The sequence below is a fragment of the Balaenoptera physalus genome (assembly GCF_965194825.1).
Source record: "Balaenoptera physalus genome assembly, chromosome: 11".
In the NCBI taxonomy this organism is placed as follows: domain Eukaryota; kingdom Metazoa; phylum Chordata; class Mammalia; order Artiodactyla; family Balaenopteridae; genus Balaenoptera; species Balaenoptera physalus.
The window spans coordinates 106,263,955-106,282,146 of record NC_138896.1 but is presented as its reverse complement, the minus strand read 5'-3'; the positions used below and the strand labels follow the sequence as shown (position 1 = coordinate 106,282,146).

General features: G+C 53.1%; 1 protein-coding gene across 14 annotated transcripts in view; it reads right to left on the bottom strand.

Moving 5' to 3' along the window:
- The window catches only part of IFT122 (intraflagellar transport 122), a 73,558-nt gene that overhangs the window by 10,995 nt on the left and 44,371 nt on the right, over positions 1–18,192 (bottom strand). For 11 of the 14 annotated variants that reach the window (XR_014251407.1, XR_014251408.1, XR_014251409.1 and 8 more), the window contains 7 exons: positions 17,519–17,659; positions 13,970–14,023; positions 10,926–11,087; positions 6,674–6,840; positions 3,869–4,040; positions 2,403–2,505; positions 344–484 (listed from right to left, as the gene is read on the bottom strand). Coding sequence is in view for 11 of the 14 variants with exons in the window: in XM_082415632.1 (XP_082271758.1) it covers positions 344–484; positions 2,403–2,505; positions 3,869–4,040; positions 6,674–6,840; positions 10,926–11,087; positions 13,970–14,023; positions 17,519–17,659 (940 nt within the window). In the remaining 3 variants the exon portion in view is untranslated. The remainder of the gene's footprint in view (positions 1–343; positions 485–2,402; positions 2,506–3,868; positions 4,041–6,673; positions 6,841–10,925; positions 11,088–13,969; positions 14,024–17,518; positions 17,660–18,192) is intronic. The other 3 variants (XM_082415635.1, XM_082415636.1, XM_082415631.1) reach the window with 1 other exon arrangement.

The window sequence follows — 18,192 nt, the reverse complement described above, 5'->3', positions numbered from 1 at the left end:
CTCCCTGCCCCGTCCGCTTCCAGAACTCCCTCAGTGCATCATGGGAAGTCTTGTGAAAGAAAGCAACATCGAAACTATCTTCCTGCCTGGGATGAGCGAGAATCTGGAGTGTGTTATTGTAAAGTGATCTCTTTTTCACCTTTTCATTTAACTCAACGTTTTGAAACCACTGCTCAGCCAGGTCCAGTTATGGGTTCCCAGGTAGCAGGGAAAAGATATGTTCTGAATTAGCAACACAGGGCAAAGCCCAGGGCTTTAATTAAAACCTCCCAGCTCTTCCGATGTTTATCTTGGTGCCAGAGTGGGGCCGGGAAAACAAGCGGCCCTGCTGATGTTTACTTACCTTGAGCTATATCGAGGCACTGCATGGACAGCATCCAGTAATAATAGGCAGCGTCATTAAATCTGCTCTCGACCACGGCATTGTGTGTGAGCTGCTCCAGCACCCTGACTGCTTCCCCCTGCCGCCCGGCCTTGTGGAACGCTGCAGGGGCACAAAAGCACATACCATGCGGGGAGTTGGGTGGAATTCTGCAGGGCTTGCAAGGGGCTGGGGCTGCTGCAGAAGTAGGACCCTCGTCGGAGCATCTGCAGCACCGTGCTGCTGGGATGCGCCTCTCAGGCCGGAGGCTATAAATAACCAAGGCTACATCCTGAAAAAAAGTACAGAGAGATATACTCCTTTTTGGCTGGGAAAAGGCAACCCGCTTTGGAAAGGCATGGCAGACAGAGAAAGCTGAGGGGCCAAACTGCAGGGCAAAGTCCGAGGACAGAAGCACTGCTCACCGTCAGTGAGGTTCTGCCCCCTGCCCTGTTCCAGGACAAAGCCTAGTGACTCCCCAGGTGACACTAACAGGACCTGGCACTCTAACGGGCTCGGTGGTTTTACAGAGTGCTTTTGCTGATGATTCCCTCACAACAGAATCTGTGAATCTGTTGGATCGTGACAACAGACCTAGGAAGACGTTTTTGAATGGGCTCGCAAGGTGGAGGTAAAGTGGCACACCCAAGGTCACAGAACCGAGCCCGACTCAAGCGCGTGGTTGGTCTCCAACTGAGTGCTTTTTGATGACAACCTTGGAAAATCTGGCTTGGTTCTAGCAACCAAACATTTGTGAAAACAAGCAAAAATTTCTCAGTCGTCCTCACATCCACTTAACAGAAATTTCTTGAGTCCCTACTGTGTGGTCAGACCCTCGGGATGTTGGGGCGGCTGGGGAAGCACTCCTAGCTGTGACACTTGCCCACACGTGGGCGCTCAGATGATCCAAATCCTCTGCTTTAGGGAAGGAAGAGGTCTGGCCTTTGTTCCATTCTCATCTCCAATCTCTTGTCTGAGCACCAAGTTACTATGGCGATGGATTCTTGGAAGGACAGACCAGACAGATGGATAGGTTGATGTGTTTTGCCCAAACATGCACATACTTCAGCAACTGGGTGCTCTGGAAATGCTGAAGCAATGGAGAACGTGCTCCTTCAACGGGGCCTTTCAGCTGAGGAGCTTCCACAGGGAGCCACTCCGAAATGTGTCCGGAGGTGGCAACCGTTCCCACAGAGAAGTGCAAATGGGATGCTATAGAACACGACACATCCAACTTCAATTAGAATACTTCCCAGAGAGGCAGTAAACCCCAGTTGGGAGAATCAGGCTCCCCAGTCTGACAGATCCTGGTCCAATTCTGGCTCTGCCACTCTGTGGCTTTGGGACTTTGCAGGGCACAGTTAGCCTCTGCGTCTCTGCAAGGTTATGTGGTTAAGTGCCCAGTCAGTGCCTGACACACAGAAGGCCATCACGTTTAAAAATTATTATTACCCCTTTAAGCTCTAGACTTCCTCTCGCTCCTGTGCCCAGCTCTTTTACCACTGGGTATGCTGAGGAGCAGAGGACACCCCATTTCCCTGAGCCAGAAACAGAACCCAAGTTTCTCTTCCGGGTGAGGAAAGTGGCAGGTGGGAGGGACCATGCTGGCCATTCTGCGGCCACTCTCATTCCGTCCTCCCCCACCCTGCCTCAAATTCCCTCTGCCACCTCCTTGCTGTGGGACTTCAGACAAATCCCTTTACCTCTTCCAACCTCAGTTTTCTCACCTACAAAACGGTACCTACATCACAAGGCTGCTGTGAGGAATAAACAGGAAGATACACTGGAGCTCACGGTGCTTTGCTCAGAGAGGAGACAGGACCTGCTGAAGGTCCTGAGGCATGTGAGTGGTGGGCCCGGGTGCATCCCACGCAGAGCCCGTGTTCTTCCCACGGCTCCATGGCCAAGCACATCACACCCGCCGGAGGAAGTTGTCTACCTTGGGGCCCACGGCAGGAAGGCTGGGCAGCCTTCCTGACGTGTGTGTCTTGGCAGTGCTTTCTCCTGCCCCTTCTGCAAGGTGCCAGTCTATGTGGCCTACCTTTCTGGGCTTCCTCAAAACGATCGCTCTCTGCTAGCCACTGAGCGTAGGGCACGTAGATGTCATCCTTAAACTCGGGATGCTTCTCACCCAAGGCGAAGGCCTAGAGGAAGGAGCAAATGGCTTCTTAATAAAGCAGCCCCCGCAGCCCCCATGAAAACACGGCGCTTGGCTGAATCCATCAGGGATGTCATATTTTGCCAGCCTGACAACTTGGAGGAGGAGAGTGCCTCCCCCCCTCACCACCCCCAGAAACGCAAAAACAAATCAGCTCTTTGAAAACAAAAGGCAATTAACAGCAATATGCAAGCAACTGGATTCAGTAACAACACAGTCTGTTTCTGGACCACAGAAGCAGCACAGAATCGGAAACATTTTATTTTGAGGCTTTGCGTGGGCTCCTGTAGCGCTGCAAACAGATTTCTTTTAATTGCAGGCGACACCTAAGGAAACAGAATTGACATTATCATCATTGCTGCTTATTAGCTGTCAAAGATGACCATGGTCGTGGTGCTGCATGGGACCCGGTGACTGCTTCATCTAAGCCCCAGAACCACCTGTCAGACCAGGAGAACTGGAAATGAGTCACGGGGGACAACAATATGTGGCAACAGGGAGAAAGTCGGCCTCATGCACAGCCAAGATGCTCTAATTTATGCTGCTTGAGAAATCTGATAAATGTATCTTGATAAGCCATTATTGCCTCTGTCCCTGGCTCCACCTTTTCTCATCAGTGACCTTGTCACCTCACCAAATGGAGCCACTTAGTGGGGAGACAAGAGTCAGACAGCTCTTACCAGCAAAGGCCGTGCAGTGGCTCTGCAGACCGGACCACAGTGGGCGGGTGGGGAGGGCGAGGACCGTGCGCACAGCTCGCATCCCCTCGAGGACGCATTTTAATCCAGGGCACAGGGAGCCAGCGTGCTGGAGGGCGGGAGTCAAGCACACCAGCTGCTCCACCAGCCCCACCGCAGCCATCTTTCCCGCTGGCCTGGCTAATTCTCTTACCGACCCTCACGACAGAGGAGTCGGGAGGAGGGGGCAAGGAAGAGGAGGAGGAAGTACGGGTGGCATCTTCTGCCAAAATGCCAGCCAGCAGGTTTTAAATGTCATGCAGGTGTGCCTCCCTGTCTGCAGTGCTTCAGCCCGTGGTGCTGGTCGGAGGCAGCTCGGACCAACAGCAGGCAGTGCGGGCTGTCACGTTAACTCCCGCATCCTTGGTGTCCATCACTGGGCTGGCACACAGCCAGCAGGCCGTAAGGATTTTCTGAATGAATGAATGAACGAGCGAACAAACAGAAAGCGAGTACGGAGAGGCCCTCCAGGATACTCTGGCTCAGAGAATTCACAGGTGAGTCTCGTGACTGCCAGGCCAATGTTCACGCCCACAAGGAGGGCAGCTGCTCTCCACCCAAACCCCCAAAATCCCCGTGTCCTGGGGCTCAGGGAGGGCCCCCTACGCTCACCTCATCCCAGCGCTGGGTCTCCACGTGCAGCTGAACCAAGGACTTCAGGTCACCAATCTTCAGGTAGGTCTCGGCAGCATAGCCAGGGTTATCCAGCTTCTTGAAGTAGTGGGCGCACATCAGCAGGGGCTCCCGCTCGGCCTTGTCCAGCTTACGGGCAATGTCGATGAGCCTGGAGCGGCGAGAGCGCAGGGAGGAGATGGGCTCCCGGGAAGGGAGCCCGGGGGAAGGAAGCGAGCGTCTGGGTCTTCCCAGGGCAGGCTCGGTGTTGATTTGTGCTGACGTCCCCAGGCCTCAGTATGGTGCCATGGCCCCTGGTGCTTGATGGGAGGTTATTAATTGAGTGAATACTTAATCCAGAAATGCTGCTTGGTAAAGGACACCATCTCCCCCACCTCTTGTGCCTTTCACAGGAGTTACGAACCTATCCAGCAAGCTCTGGGGAGAGAAATCAACGTTTACTGATCACCTATGGGCATCAAGCTCAGCGCCATGAGCTTTCGCACGTGTGATCTCACTGAATCTTCACCGCCCTAAGGGGGTGGTACTGCTATTCCCATTTTACAGATGAGGAGACTAGAGGCTAGGGTGAAAGGTGAAGCAACCTGCCCAAGACTCTGCAGCTAGGAAGCGGCAGAGTGCCCTTTCCTGCACAATTTGAGGAATTCTCACAGGAAAGTAGAAGCAGAGGTGGGAGATGTCTTCTGGGACAGGACCTCTCAAGGAAGAGGCATGTGCGGCTCTGCTCTGAGCTCTGGAAGGAAGGCCTGCAGGGAATCTTGACTGTGCCTCTCCTCCTGGCCAAAGTGCTGACCAGGCTGAGGGGCCATGGGGACCACTGGTTCACCACTTTTCCCCAGTGGTAGCCAGCCCTGCCACTGCTCGTGGGCACATGAGGCTGCGTGGAAAGTGCTTGTTCCCTCTGGTCAGGCCGGGGTTTTGAGTAAAACCAGCTCTCCCAAGGGAAAGGGGTTCTACCCAGCTCGCTCTTTGTGAGAAGCAGCTGTTAGCAGAGCCCTGTCTCAGAGACAGGCGAGCTCAGGGAGGCCTGTCAATCTGTACTTAGAATAATAATGGCATCTAAAAATAACACTTCTCAGCAAAGAAAGGACACGTGTTTAGGGAAAGGTGGCACAGGCAACCCCTAAGCACCTCCGCCCCCGCCCCGCCCATTAACCCTAATGTCCCTGGAGGAGAAGCACCTTTTACAGCCAGGCCTGGAAGAAGGACAGAACATGCTTAATGTCTCCTTTCTGCACTAGTTAAGTATCCCCAGGGTAACCTGATTCATATAAGCTGCAAATGAAAGTGACAGGCAAAACCAGAGGATTGAGTGGGGGACCTAAAGCTGCCTGGCTCTCTCCTGTACCACACCTTTCATGAACAGAATAACTCGGGGGCAAAGTCTGCACCTCCATCTGCAAGAAATGTTATCCTTGGACAAGAGAAAGACGGGGTAGTAGGTCACCCACCCAAGGTCCCTTTGTGAGGGACCACACCAACCACATGACTTAGTCATCAACCAGCCCCTCCCCCTCCCCGGTCCCGGGCCACTGCTACCTGTTTCTAGAACAGCCAACAGCCTTCAGGGCTCAGACTGAGCCAAACTCAGGAGCCACTCCCTCACCTCTTCTCCTGTGCCAGCTGTAGCAGCCTATGTGTACATGTATGAGCACAAAGCCCACTCTCCCTGACGGTGGGAGGAGAAAGCCCTCTGCCTGAAGGTCTGATGCTCTAAGAGTCCTAAGACCAAATCCATCCTCTGTCTGGCAGCTCCACCCCAAGCCCCCGTGCTTCTGTTCTGTGCCTTGAGTGAAATCACTGACCACCAGGCCCAGAGCTCAGAATCAGCTCTGCCGGCCCTGCCCCAACGCACCCTGCCTTGGGTCCTGTCAGTCCAGCTCCTCCACGTCTCTCTCGTTCTCTCAGCCGCCACGCTGCCCCGGTCCACTGCACTGGCCACTTACCTGGTCCTCCTCTAGTTTTCCCTCCATCCCCCACCTGCTGCCTGAGTGGGCTTCCGAGCGCACAGCCCCGGCCAGGGGTCCTCACCACCTACTGACGAACCTGAACGCCTCAGTTTGGCTGGCCCCCGAGGCCCTCCCGGTGAGGCCAGCCCCGATGCCCCTGCCGCAGCCAGCGCCCTCCACCCTCTCCTGGACCCTTCGTCTGACCGGCGCCAACTTGTCTGCTTGTGCTGTTCTTCCACCTGCACGATCTTCCCTTCCTACCATCTCTACCTCCTGAAACTCGTCAAATGCCAGCCGTGCAAAGACTACCTCTCAGGAGGAGACATCCAGGGCTCCTCCCGTGAGAATTCACGTCTCCTTCCCTGACATGCTTAGGACTTTTCTTGTTCTTTTCAGCGCCTACCATCATACCCATTATGGGCACTGAGATCAGTCTGTAGCTCTGCTCCACAAATTCCCAGCTACCTGGCCTTATACGATCACTTGGTCCCTGAACCTCGGTTTCCTCATTTGAAGGTGGGCATGGAAACACCAACGCGGAGGGTGTGGGGGAGAACCGAAGGCCGGCTCGTAGGGAGGGCTCAGGGAACGGCAGCCCCGGGGCCCGGATGGCTCCCCTCTCAGTCCCCACCACCCTTTCCCCAGGGCCTCGCTGAGCTTCCCAAAGGCAGCCACTGCCTCGTTCAGTCTCTGTGTCTCCCAAAAACCAAGTCACCATCACCTTCGGATCAGATACTTAGAGAAACACTAGTTTTTTCCTTGTCAGTCAAAACCAAGAGCTGACATGACATGACATGCTGCCAAATGCCTCTTGGGGCAGAGACTGAAAACCTACGTGTCAACCCAGCCGTGGTCGCCGCTGATCGCTATGGCCTTGCCGTGCTCGCCCGCCGAGATGTACATCTCCACGGCAGCTTTGGGCTCGTTGATATTTCGGGCCCAGTCGGCCTGTTTGGTGATTAGCATCTTTGTTTCTTTGGGGTCTCCAGATCCAAGGAAATCCTGAGGAAGCACAACAAACAAAAACATTCCGGATTAGAACTTCCTGCTGCCAGCATTACGTCAGGCTGCCGAAGGCTGCAGCAAGGAAGGGCCCCACTTGGCTGCAGCAGGCGGTCAGGATGCAGGCGTGAGCCTGTCCCCTCGGGGCGGACTGGGGGGCAGGCCCAAGTGCTGGGGAGGAGGGCTCGCAGGCCGCCCCACAGGTGCTCCTGCGGGTACGAGGTCAGTGTCAAGGACTATGGCCCTCAATGTTTCTCGTCCTTCCCACTAATGGACGTTTGTTCTTCAGCTAAACAACACTTTCCCGACTCTCTGGAGTACTGCGCACAACCCCGCACTGTGGGAGGTTTATGATCAGAGTACTTTGTTTCTCTCTCATATAGAGTTTGACGTATGTGTAACTATTCCTTTATAGTGACTTTACACAATTTCAAACAGTCAGACCTAAAATCTTTATTCAGAGAGTAAGGATGATACCACACGCCTCAGAGTGAGGCTGAGTATGTGGTCCCCTGAACTTAAAGGAGGCAAGATGGTTTACAGAGTTCTAGGACGGCCCCTCAGCCATCACCACACTGCAAGTATCACTGGCATCTGTTTTCTGACTCTGTTCACGTTCTGCTGCCTGAACTCAGGGCGTTGTCCCCTCAGCTTTGCCCCAGCTGTTTGCCTGGGGCCGACAAGGAGCACGAGTGGTTTTGGTTAATTACGTCTCAACAGGATAGTATCAGACCCTGTCCTGAGGTCAGGTCTGCAGGGGTGGGGACAGCAGGAGGCCGTGGGGGATCTGAGGCAGGGGGAAGGGGCTGGGAGAGAACCCATGAAGGAGGACAGGCCTGTGTTCCTTCCACCACAGTACGGGCCTCTGAGGGGCCGTGCCCAGCTTCCCCAGGTTGGCCTTAGAATTCGCAAGAAACAGCCTCAGAAAATCACCTCTTTTCGGGATACAGTTACCCAAAATATGTGTTGAGGGTTGCCAGAGTTGAGGCAGCTTTTGGTGCTGACAATTTGAAAGGTGGGGCTTTTCAAAAAGGGAAATGGAGAGTGCTTGGAGCCCAGCTCTGCACTCCTCCTAAGAAGCGGTTTGTCTCAGGAATAATGTACCCTGCAGAGGCTGCGCTGTGTCAAGCTCACAAAGCATAAGAAAGCACTCCTTTCCCCTGATTAGCACTCACTTGTCAGAAAAGTACAGTCAGTGTATGCTAAAAACCCACTTGAACAATTAGCATTCTCTCTTTTCCTCCATTTGCTTTCAGGGTAATTGGGTAGCCCCTAAAATAACATATTAGACTGGCCTAAGACAAGCGATTCTTTTAAGGGGAGGAAGGAGCATCATGACCCTGATGCTGAGGACCCAACAGAAGACAGGCCCGCCTCGCTGGCTCGGGGCCCTCTGCAGTCCACACGGGTGAAGGGGCTGGAAGGCAGCCGCTGACTACCTGGAGACGCCTGGTTTGGGCTGTCACAGGCCCGGCCTTTACTCTTGGCAGCGACAATGTGTACCCTTTATGCCAACACAAAGCCGGAAACTCTTCCTTAACCTGGTTGGCTAAATGAGGTTAGCAGCTGGGGAAAACAGGCATCGTGAGAGAACAGGGATGTCCTTCAAAGGGAGCGCTCAGTGGACTCCGGGTGTCTCGCTCACTCTGTAGCGAGAAGGGTCAGAGGCTAAGAGCAAAGCCATAAATTCGGGTCGTCCGTGTGGAGACCAGGCAGGGACACAGCCCCCGGGCTTGAAGGAGCCCCTCCAGCCCCACGGTCCAGCTCCCGGAGCTCGGACCTAATAGAACTTAAGTCTAAATGGTTCTTCAAGGCTCAGCAAACTGGGTTTCCAAAGGTTCTCTGGTCCCATGAAGCTAATTTACACATTATCTGGGGCCATGGCAAAGACTCTGTCCTGGAGTGGACAGAAAGAGGCTGTGCTGAGTGATGAATGAGACTAAACAGCGTTCTCATGCTTGGTGATTTTGATAAGGACATACTACATAAGAGTTAAGAGCATTATAATTCCCTTTATCTCCATATAAACATGTCACTTCCCCGGAAAGCATACAATTTATTTGTACGTGGGAATGTAATTTAAAAATTTTCCAAAAACCAGATTGAATCTTGGGAAGCAATTTTCAAGTAAACAAAAACATGCCATGTTAATAAGCACTGTATCTCCCCCCACCCCCCAACATAATGTGTACGTACACATTTTCTCAAATTCAGACTGTCGGGGGTCGGGGGGGAATGAAATGGAACCAACCTACTTGGATCCTACTTGGAATTGTGATCAAAACCTGAAACCGGAAACAACCCCCAGCGTATTTACCTTCACGGAGAGGCAGACCAGACGGACTGCGTAAATGGGCTGCCTTTCTGGGTGGAAGAGTGTAGGCGCACAAAGCCCACGGGAAGTGTGAGGAGGGGCTTCAGTGCAGGGCGGGGTGGGGCTGGCGGGGGCCGGTCTGAAGGATGGCCATGCTGTGGTCACGCCTGGCTCCACTCACTCTCCCAGCCTTTCTACAGCTCGGCCTTTGTAAAGGGCTTCCTCGTGGGTTCATTTCTGCAACTCTCAGAACTGCGCTCAGCTGGACTAGGTGACCCTCCAAGAAGGAAATGGAGGCTAGCAAAGTGCAGAGCCTCCCCCAGGTCACCCACAGGGAGGCCGGAACTCACGCCTGCTCTCTGGGCACCATGGCAAGGTGCTGTCTCCTACGCCACAGCTGCCCACCAGGACTTTTCAGAGGATCCGGGAAGTGCTGTTGGTCCAGAAGAACAACCAAGGCTAGCTGTTCCTAAAGCCTGAATTCCACCCTCAGGGATTCGATCCTTTAGTTCAAGGTTTTATCCTTGGTTTAAATGTTGTCACCCCCAGAAAGAGACACCCTGATTTAGGTGTTCTCAGTGTGAACGCACTGTTAAATTGTGTGTGTGTGTGTGTGTGTGTGTGTGTGTGTGTGGTGGGGTTTGAGGGAGGATACAAAAGTTGAAGAGGGCAAAAAGGGGGCTACCTGAAGCACCCAGATCTGAGGGTTGGGGTGAAGGAACCACAAAGGAAGAGACAGACTGGAGCCCAGGTGCTTGGCCAGGTACTGATGACCAGCAACTCCTGGGCCGCATCACAGGGACCCAGACACAAACTTTAGCCCCAGGGTCTCACAGATGGTAGAAGATAAAAGAGCACACAGCCATCTCCAGGAACAGAAAAGCAGGGGAAAAAATGGGGAGGATTTTCCATCTTGAACTCGTTAGCTAATTACCATTAACAGCCTCCAACTGATTGTGGCTGATGACTCACTGAACATTCTGAAGCCTCTGTGAGGTTACCCGGAGACAGGTTAACAAAGGCACCTCCCTGGAAGGAAGAACCTGGCTGTCCCAGGCACCCACCCTCTTTTCACCCGCGCTAGGCGAACCTGCATGTGTCCTGGTGGTCTGGGGTCCTCAGTGGGACTCAGTCTCACACAGGCCATCAGGAGCTACTCCAGGAAGACTGCCCTCACGTACCTTTAAAGGCCCAGACCTGCTGGGGACTAACCTTCACAGGGGCCCTTCAAATGCAAGAGGATATCTCCCCCAACCCCAGGCGAGCGATGAGGGCACAGTGTGCTCACAGCGGCAGGCAAGGCCTCTGTCACAGCGCCTCTGAGGCCCAGCGAAGCCCAGCACCAAGCAGAGCAGGCACTTAGGAAACCTTGGCTGCAGGGAACCATGCTGGCCTATGTGATGACAACGGCAGAACCAGCTCATGCCTGAGGACACAGGTTCTCAGTGGCTTCTGACAAAGGTTTGAGAGACTTTGTGGGAAACAGAACCCCGAACCCTTAACAAAGCGACTATGCTGGCTAGGACTCACCGCCCATCCAGTTCTGTCACTGACAAAGCTCTGAACCGTTACACTCTGCCCCTTTTGACGTCAGCCTGAAAGGTCAGTTGTAGGTCAGCTTTAACCAGTGGCCTCCGATGGTTCCTCTGTTTACCAATGTGCCCACACCCGTTCTGAGGCCACAGCTACCGTCTGTCCGCACCACCTCTGGGGTAGTCAGCCTGGAGGCCGCAGGGTCGGCACGGCGCTGGGCAGGCCGTGGCCGGGTTACCTTGGCGTACTCGAACATGCGGAGGTCTGTGTACATGTCGAGCGCGAGGTTCTCGTGCCTGCTCCTCTTGTACAGTTTGGCGGCCTCGTGGAACTTCCCCTGGTAGGAAAACACATCTGCCAGAAACAGGTCATTGTTGGTCTCTCCCCGCTTCTTCCTCTCCTGGAAAAATTAGAAGCACAGGAAATGGCCTCTGCAGCCATGGCAGGAAGCAGCCTTTACAAAAGTTAGATGTTGCTATTTCAAGTTAAGCCCCTGGGCCTTCCTACTGGAACCTACGCTTGGCTCCTGGGCTGTTGTGTCTCTCACCTAGGTTTCTGGTGGGAATGCCTGACAACAAAAGCAGATTTTTTCTTCCCCAGATGAGTGAAGATCAAAAGAGATGCAAACTTTTGTTTGTTTAATGGAAATTCCTCATGGCTGCTTCCTTATATATTCTTCCAAGGAAACAACTGCATAGTGAGGATGGTGTGTACCACCCACTCGTAGGGGGTCCCCAAGCTCTAAGAGCTCCCAAATCCTCAGGCCTGGTTTGGCCGAGTTGTTACTCATGATAATGGTGGACAAGGACAAAGTTTAGGGTTTCTTCCCAAGAAAAAGACCAACAAAATAGGATAGAGAATCTTACTACGTCCCTGTCTCTAAAGAGAAGGCGAGCAACGCCGTGTGTTGAGAACCCACTAGGCGCCGGCTACTCCTCACCCAAGTGTCACGCTGCGGGAAGCCGTGACTCGGGAGAGGGGCAGGTCGCGATCACACAGAGCTGGCGTTTGGACTCTGACTCCAGTTGCTCTTTTTTCCACGTAATACAGCCTTTGGAAACTTGTGACGGCCCCCAACAACACACCTGTGTGCGCACGCGCGCGCGCGCACACACACACACACACACACACACACACGCACACACACACACACACACACAGGTAGCAGTGCTGAGAACGAGGAGAAGTAACTGGCACTCTCCCCTCCCTCCTGTGTTAGGGAACAGTCAACAGTCTACAGCTCAAATATTTGTGAACACTCAATAGCACCCAATCTCTCATCCCCAGCAGTCTCCTTTTGCTTGTTTTCCAGCCAGTGTGCCACAGTGGAGGAAGATGAAACATTGAATCAAACTCCTAGGCAAGCTGGTGAAAGTCATAACAGCGGCAGGCAACATGCTTCCCCACTGACAGAAATAATTTTTTAACCTCCCCCCCCAAAAAAAAACCAAACTACACATAGTTTAGGCTTATCAGCCAAATAAACTAACTCCTAATAGTACGAAATGAATTAAAATCTTGCAGTGAGATAAAGAAATAGGTTTCACTAGGTGTGGAATTTAGGCCAAATCTGTTCCGGGCCCCAGAACCTCACCATGATCAGTACAAAGGATTCCACACGCTCAATGTGTAAGAGCCACATGGACAGATGCCGTTCCTCCTGCTATCAGCACAGTTGCATCTGGCCCATCCAAAAGAAGCGCAGTAAGGAACCCCAGTTCTCTGGAACAATGCTGAATGCCTAGAAGCAAGCAACTAAGGCCTCAGAGCAAACAAAATGGATCCTCACTCAAAGGCACTTTGCTCTTTTTCAAGAGGCAATTCTTACAAGTTTACTTTGCCCAGCTCACAGCACACCAGAAGAGACAGTACACGGGATCTCCGTAAGACGTGATAAATGGCCAGAGTTGGTCCTCACAGAGGTCGGTTACTTTTACACAGAGAAAAATTATGTTCCATGGCCTGATGTTAAGACCCCTAGATCCAGACCAGCTGATCTACAAATGTGGCCCCTAGTAGTAAGTGGTACTGGGCATCATGGGTAGATGGCTCTGAAGAAACCCTTCACCATGCAGGTTAAGACAGAACGGAAGACAGAGATGCTCCTTGTGACTGTGCTGGGGGAGGGAGAGGGAGTGCAGGGAAAAGCACCACGAGCAACTTCCAAGAGGGCAACATGGCCTAGAGTAAAGACAGCAGGAGCGTGGAAAACAAAACTGGCTTAAATTCCAACCCATCTTTTTGCCCTGGGGACGTGACACAGCCTTTCCGAGCCTTAGTTTCCTTGTTTATCAAATAGAGGTAAGAACAGCAGCTGCCTCACCAAGTTGTGAGGATTTAAAATCGTGTACACATCGATCACGCGTGCGGCGTGGAGCAGGCACTCAACAAACGGCAACTATTATTAGGCCAAGCAGGCTGTGAGCTCCTGCAGGCCTCTCTTCCACTCAGCTCTTTGCCCACTGGGCTCAGCCACACGGCTTGGCCCACGACAGGTGTTTATTATGCTGAACTGAATCGAAGGGAGGAGACATTTGCTGATCTCCTCACTGCTTCCATATGTGAATTCAAATGTATCTCACATTCCCAGAGCCTCACAATAAATCTGTTCAGAAGAAGAAATATGTACACCTTTTTACGGACAGACAGCATGAAGATGCACAGGAATGAAAAATATTTTCTCCCATCACCCAGCAAATGGTGCAGCTAGAACCAGCCTCTTTAGGCCCCCATCCGCCTCTGGGTGTGGCTGACGAGGTCCAGGCCGGGACCGGTGGGCTGCGGGGAGGGCTCAGAGCTCCGCAGGCGCCAGCTCGGTCACATGCCTCCCTCCCCAGGGCCCATCCCTGCAGGTGGGTGCAGACCACGTGCATTTGGGAAACGCCTCCTACACGGGCACGTTGTCGGAGCCCTAGAGGGTGGCAGCAAGCTAACAGCCACTTTGAGGATGATATCCCGTTACTGAGAACTGTTTAATCCTCCCAGCAACCCTGTGAGGTAGGTCTCATCCCATTTCACAGACAAGAGACCAAAGCTCTGAGAGATTAGGGACCCACCTGCCTCACCCAGCTGCCAAGTGACAGACTGTACTCCCGGCTCCCACGTGCTGGCTCCCCCCACGTGGCACTGTGCCCCCCAGAGCAAGGCTGTGGCCCGGACGCCCAGACACCAGTGGGCTCTGTCTACATGTCCTCAAGACCCTCGCCTGCTGGAAGAGCTGCCTGCAAACCACGGACAGCGCATCTGCGCTTCCCTGAGAATCAAGAACGCTTCACCTTTTACCTCAATGCTGTTGATGAGCTCTAAATACCGGAGGTCTTGTACTCTGGTGAAGGCCTACAGGGGAAGAAATGAAAGAATAAAATCAGCTGCCTTCTGGGCTTCAAAAGTGGGTGATTGGCTGGGGGTGGGAAGTCAAGCTTTAGAAAGTGAGCCAGTAAGGAGGGAAAGAAACAAGCACTGATTAATCACCGTGTGTACTGGGAGGGTCCTGCCACCCAGGGAAGCATGGCTTTATCCCTGGGATTAGTCCATATGAAGAACAGCAAAGAAGCCCTGGTTGCATCACTCACTTTGGGACTAGGTAAACAAAACTCGGACACCGCAGTCGGTGATGGGGCTGGCTTGGAGAAATCTCTATGCGAAAGGGAAGACCAGGCTGGTCTGAGCCTCTGAGGCAGCAGCACAGGAGTGGGAGTGGGGTGGGAGTCGGGGGACGTGCTGACTGAGGAGAGACCGCACGTCCACCTCAGTGACCAGGATGGAGCACAGGAGACAGCCCTGCTTACCGGCAGGGCACAAACACAGGGCCTGTGGTGCCGGCACAGGGGGAGGGGAAGAGGGGAAAGCTGAGAAAGAACAAAGATGGTTTCTGGAAGGAAGGGGGAGGTAGGGAATGAATCACTCCAAGTCCCTGGAAGGCAAACTCTTATGTAAATCCTAAAAGTGGAGCTCTTGCGTTGGACTCGCAGTAAAGCCAGAGATTTTAACCCATGGGCTACTAGAAACTTCTAGGCAGCCTTCTGCAGGCAAACTGATGTTAGCTAAGCCCCTTGTGCTGCTTTCACATTCTGCAAGGGGTTTAGAGGAACATAACCCACCCTGTCAGGCGGATCTTCATGCGGCTTTGCTGCCAGCATCTCCTCCCATTTAATTCCTCCCAGGCGGGCTTCTCTACAGAGTCCCACATGAAATGGGCTGACACATGCCTGGAGGAGGCAGCAGGTCCAGGAGCTTCGAATTTAAAATGCAGAACCACCACCCTGGCCAACCGCTCTCTCTGCTCAGCTGCGTGACATGCTCCACCTAAAAGGCCAGGAGATGAGCAGGTCATCCGGCCTCCGACTGCCTCACAGATGACCACAATGTGACTTCATCTCTTCATCCTGCAGGGCCAGGCATCCTATCAGGGGCTGGGGTCCCAGAGACGAACACGACTTGGCCCTTGTCCCCCTCTGTGATTCAGGGACCCATATTCTAAAAGGGGAGGCAGGCAGATTAGACAGATCATGAACTCTCCCCGAGCCAAGAGCTATACAATTACGAACTAGACGCCCTGGAGAACACAGATTCACTGTCTGGAAACGGGCAGGAGGCAGGAGGCTGGACTAAGCAAAGCATCACAGGGTAGGAACCTGACCGATGGGACCTGAAGAGGGGTCCCTTGAAAGGGTCAGGCACGCATCACATAAGCAAAGGGATGAGGGCTCAAAGCACCCATTTTCCACACAGGAGGGCTTACAAGCTACCGTCTAGATCTGGGCTTCCTGAAAGCAACATGAGGGGGAAGCCTGGGGTGTCTGGCAAGGTGGCAGAGAGGAAAGAAGGAGCATTCTAGGTCTCAGTCCTGGCTCTGAGACCTTCCAGCTGGGGGGCCCTGAACCTAACCCTTCCCCACCTCCAGGCTGCCAACAACTTCCTTATGGAAAGGGGCAAGCTAGCGAGGTCGTCTCCATGGCCTTTCTAGTTCTGCTCTGCTAGTCTTTGAGGACTTGTCACCGTGAGAAACCTGAGCTTCTTCAGCCCTGACACATTCTGCAGAGTGAGGGGTGCCCTGGTCAGAGCGGTCAGAGTCACAAGGCCCGTGGATAACCTCAAGCAGAGGGAAGTGTGGGAACAGGGCCGCATCTGCAGTTCTGCTTGGGGCTGCCTTCCCAGGTGTGAAGCAGCTCTCCTCCGCCATCTAGTGGAGACACTGGCCTATCGCCGGGAACCACCCTCCATCCCCGTGTGCCTGAGACATGGCAAAGCAGAAAAAGAAAGGCTGGGGAATGGGAATTTGGATAAAATGATCAAGTTCTAGTCTATGGTTAAAATCTTGTGGGCTTCACACAATAACCTCTATTCTCAGGGAGCGTTTGGAGGATACAGGGTGGGGAGGAGGGGTTCCAGTTTAGTTTGTTTCAAACGTTTGCTGAGTGCCTAATGGTCTACGGCACCGTGCTAGGCAGTGCTGGCTGATGCTAGGATGAGACTGATGCTTAGTTGCTGGGTGTAAGTAACTGACAATCTCTCAGGAAGACTTCTAATTTCATTCCAGGCTAAAAACAAACAAACAAAACACATTGTAGGAATCCTTTGTCATTCTTCACCCCACCTGGCATTTCTGGGTGGGGCAGGAGAGGGAAGCTCCCTCCATGGACTTGCTTCCTCCCTCCTCTGAATTCTTAAGAATTCCTAATAGCCCTCCTCTATTACCACTTTTCTGATGCTAGCTAGATCTAAAACTATGATACAGATAATTATTGTATCATGGTAATTTTACTTGTTGTACTAATGGTTGGCATTTATACAACCACTGCCAGTTTTAGAATCCCTCTTACAACGTGGGGGTTACACCTAATGACACTGTGTCACGCAGGCCTGTCAGTCAGCATTTTCACCGTCCCCGCTGTGGGAGTGGGAGGGCTGAAGCTCCGAGAGAAGCGGCTGGCTGGGGTCATCCAGCCCGTGCAGGCACAGCTGGGCCTCAACCAGGCTGCTGAGTCCCGGCCTGGTCCCCATCCACTCTCTTTTCAGGCCTAGAAGTCCCACCCTAGCACAGGGCAGGCACCACACACTTCTGCAACCACGTGCCCACCAGCCAGGAGTATGGGCTAAATGAGGACCTGGTTAACTGACTGTGGGGAAGAAAAAGAGGGGAGGGCGGAGTAGGGGAGGGGGGTTTGGAAGCCACTCGTTTCACCACTTCAGGCTCCAGATGAAAACCCATCGCAGAGACGTAGCTGGGCTTTTTCTAATATGTGCAAAGGGGGCAAATGTTTTCAACCATTTCTGTAGTTTTCATAGACTAAGCCAGGCAACGACACCACGAATCAAGGCCGTGAATCATGCACGCCACGAGGGTATGTGTGGAGTGACACTGCTGTCAGAATCAGAGAACGTGACCATTTCTTCCAATGTACTTAGCGGAGTGCCAAGAAAAACAGCATTGTGTAATAAGTGGCCCTAATACCAGTAAGTGCTTATACCAATGATAAAAGCTACCGTCTACCGAGTGCTGACAATGTGCAGGCTTTGCTGTGCGCTGTGCATGGATGATCGCTCACAAGGCTGACAGCTAGAGTCTATCAGATGCCCCGTCTTCTGTGTTAGGCTTTACAGGCATTATCCATCAGATCCTTATAACTCCGTGAGGATGGGGCCTGTCATCACCCTAATTTTACAGGTGAGCAACCTCAGAAAGGCTGTTACCTGCTGAGGCTCACGGAGGTGGCTGCGCTGGGATCCCAGCCGAGGTCAGTCTAACTCCAGAGCCCACGACAGTAGGCATCTGCCTCCTCAAGGGAGCCTGCGAGGACCAAATTCCAGCTCACGCTGACTGACGCTTACCTTCTTTGCTGTTTCAAACTCCAATCCTTCTAAAGCTTCCATGGCCAGCTCGCGCCAGTCAGTGTCTGTCACGCCCAAGCAAGCAATCTGGTAGGCTTCTCGGAACATCTTCCTATCCAGGTACTGGTACATCGGAGCAGACTGGAGGATTTCATCAAAAGGAAAGAAGACTGCCTTCAGAGCAACGGAAGTCAGATGCACACAAAGCCTGATTCCACGTGTGTGCACCAACTTAATGACGAATGTCACAGAGCAAGGTCACAATGACCCATCAGCACCCTGCTCAGCCTCACCCCAGCCCACCTGATGCCCTTCCATTCGGCCACCCCTTTCACAGCCATCGTATTCAGTAGCACAAACTTCCACCCGCCTCCCCTCCACCACCACCGGCTTTCCCCACCTCCAGGGTGGCCAGATCACAAGATGTCACGCTTGCCTGGAATGCCTTTGCCCCTCCTCGCCCTCTGCAAAGTACCTAATTGGCTGTAAAGGCCCTGTTAAAATGTCACCTCTTCTGTAAAGTCTTCACTGACCCCTCAAGGGAAGGGGTCTGAGCTCCCTCTGCCCCTTGTCCTGAACTCAGGTTGTATTTTATTTTTTAAAAATATTTATTTATCTGGTTGTGCTGGGTCTTAGTTGCAGGCTCCTTAGTTGTGGCTCGTGGACTCCTTAGT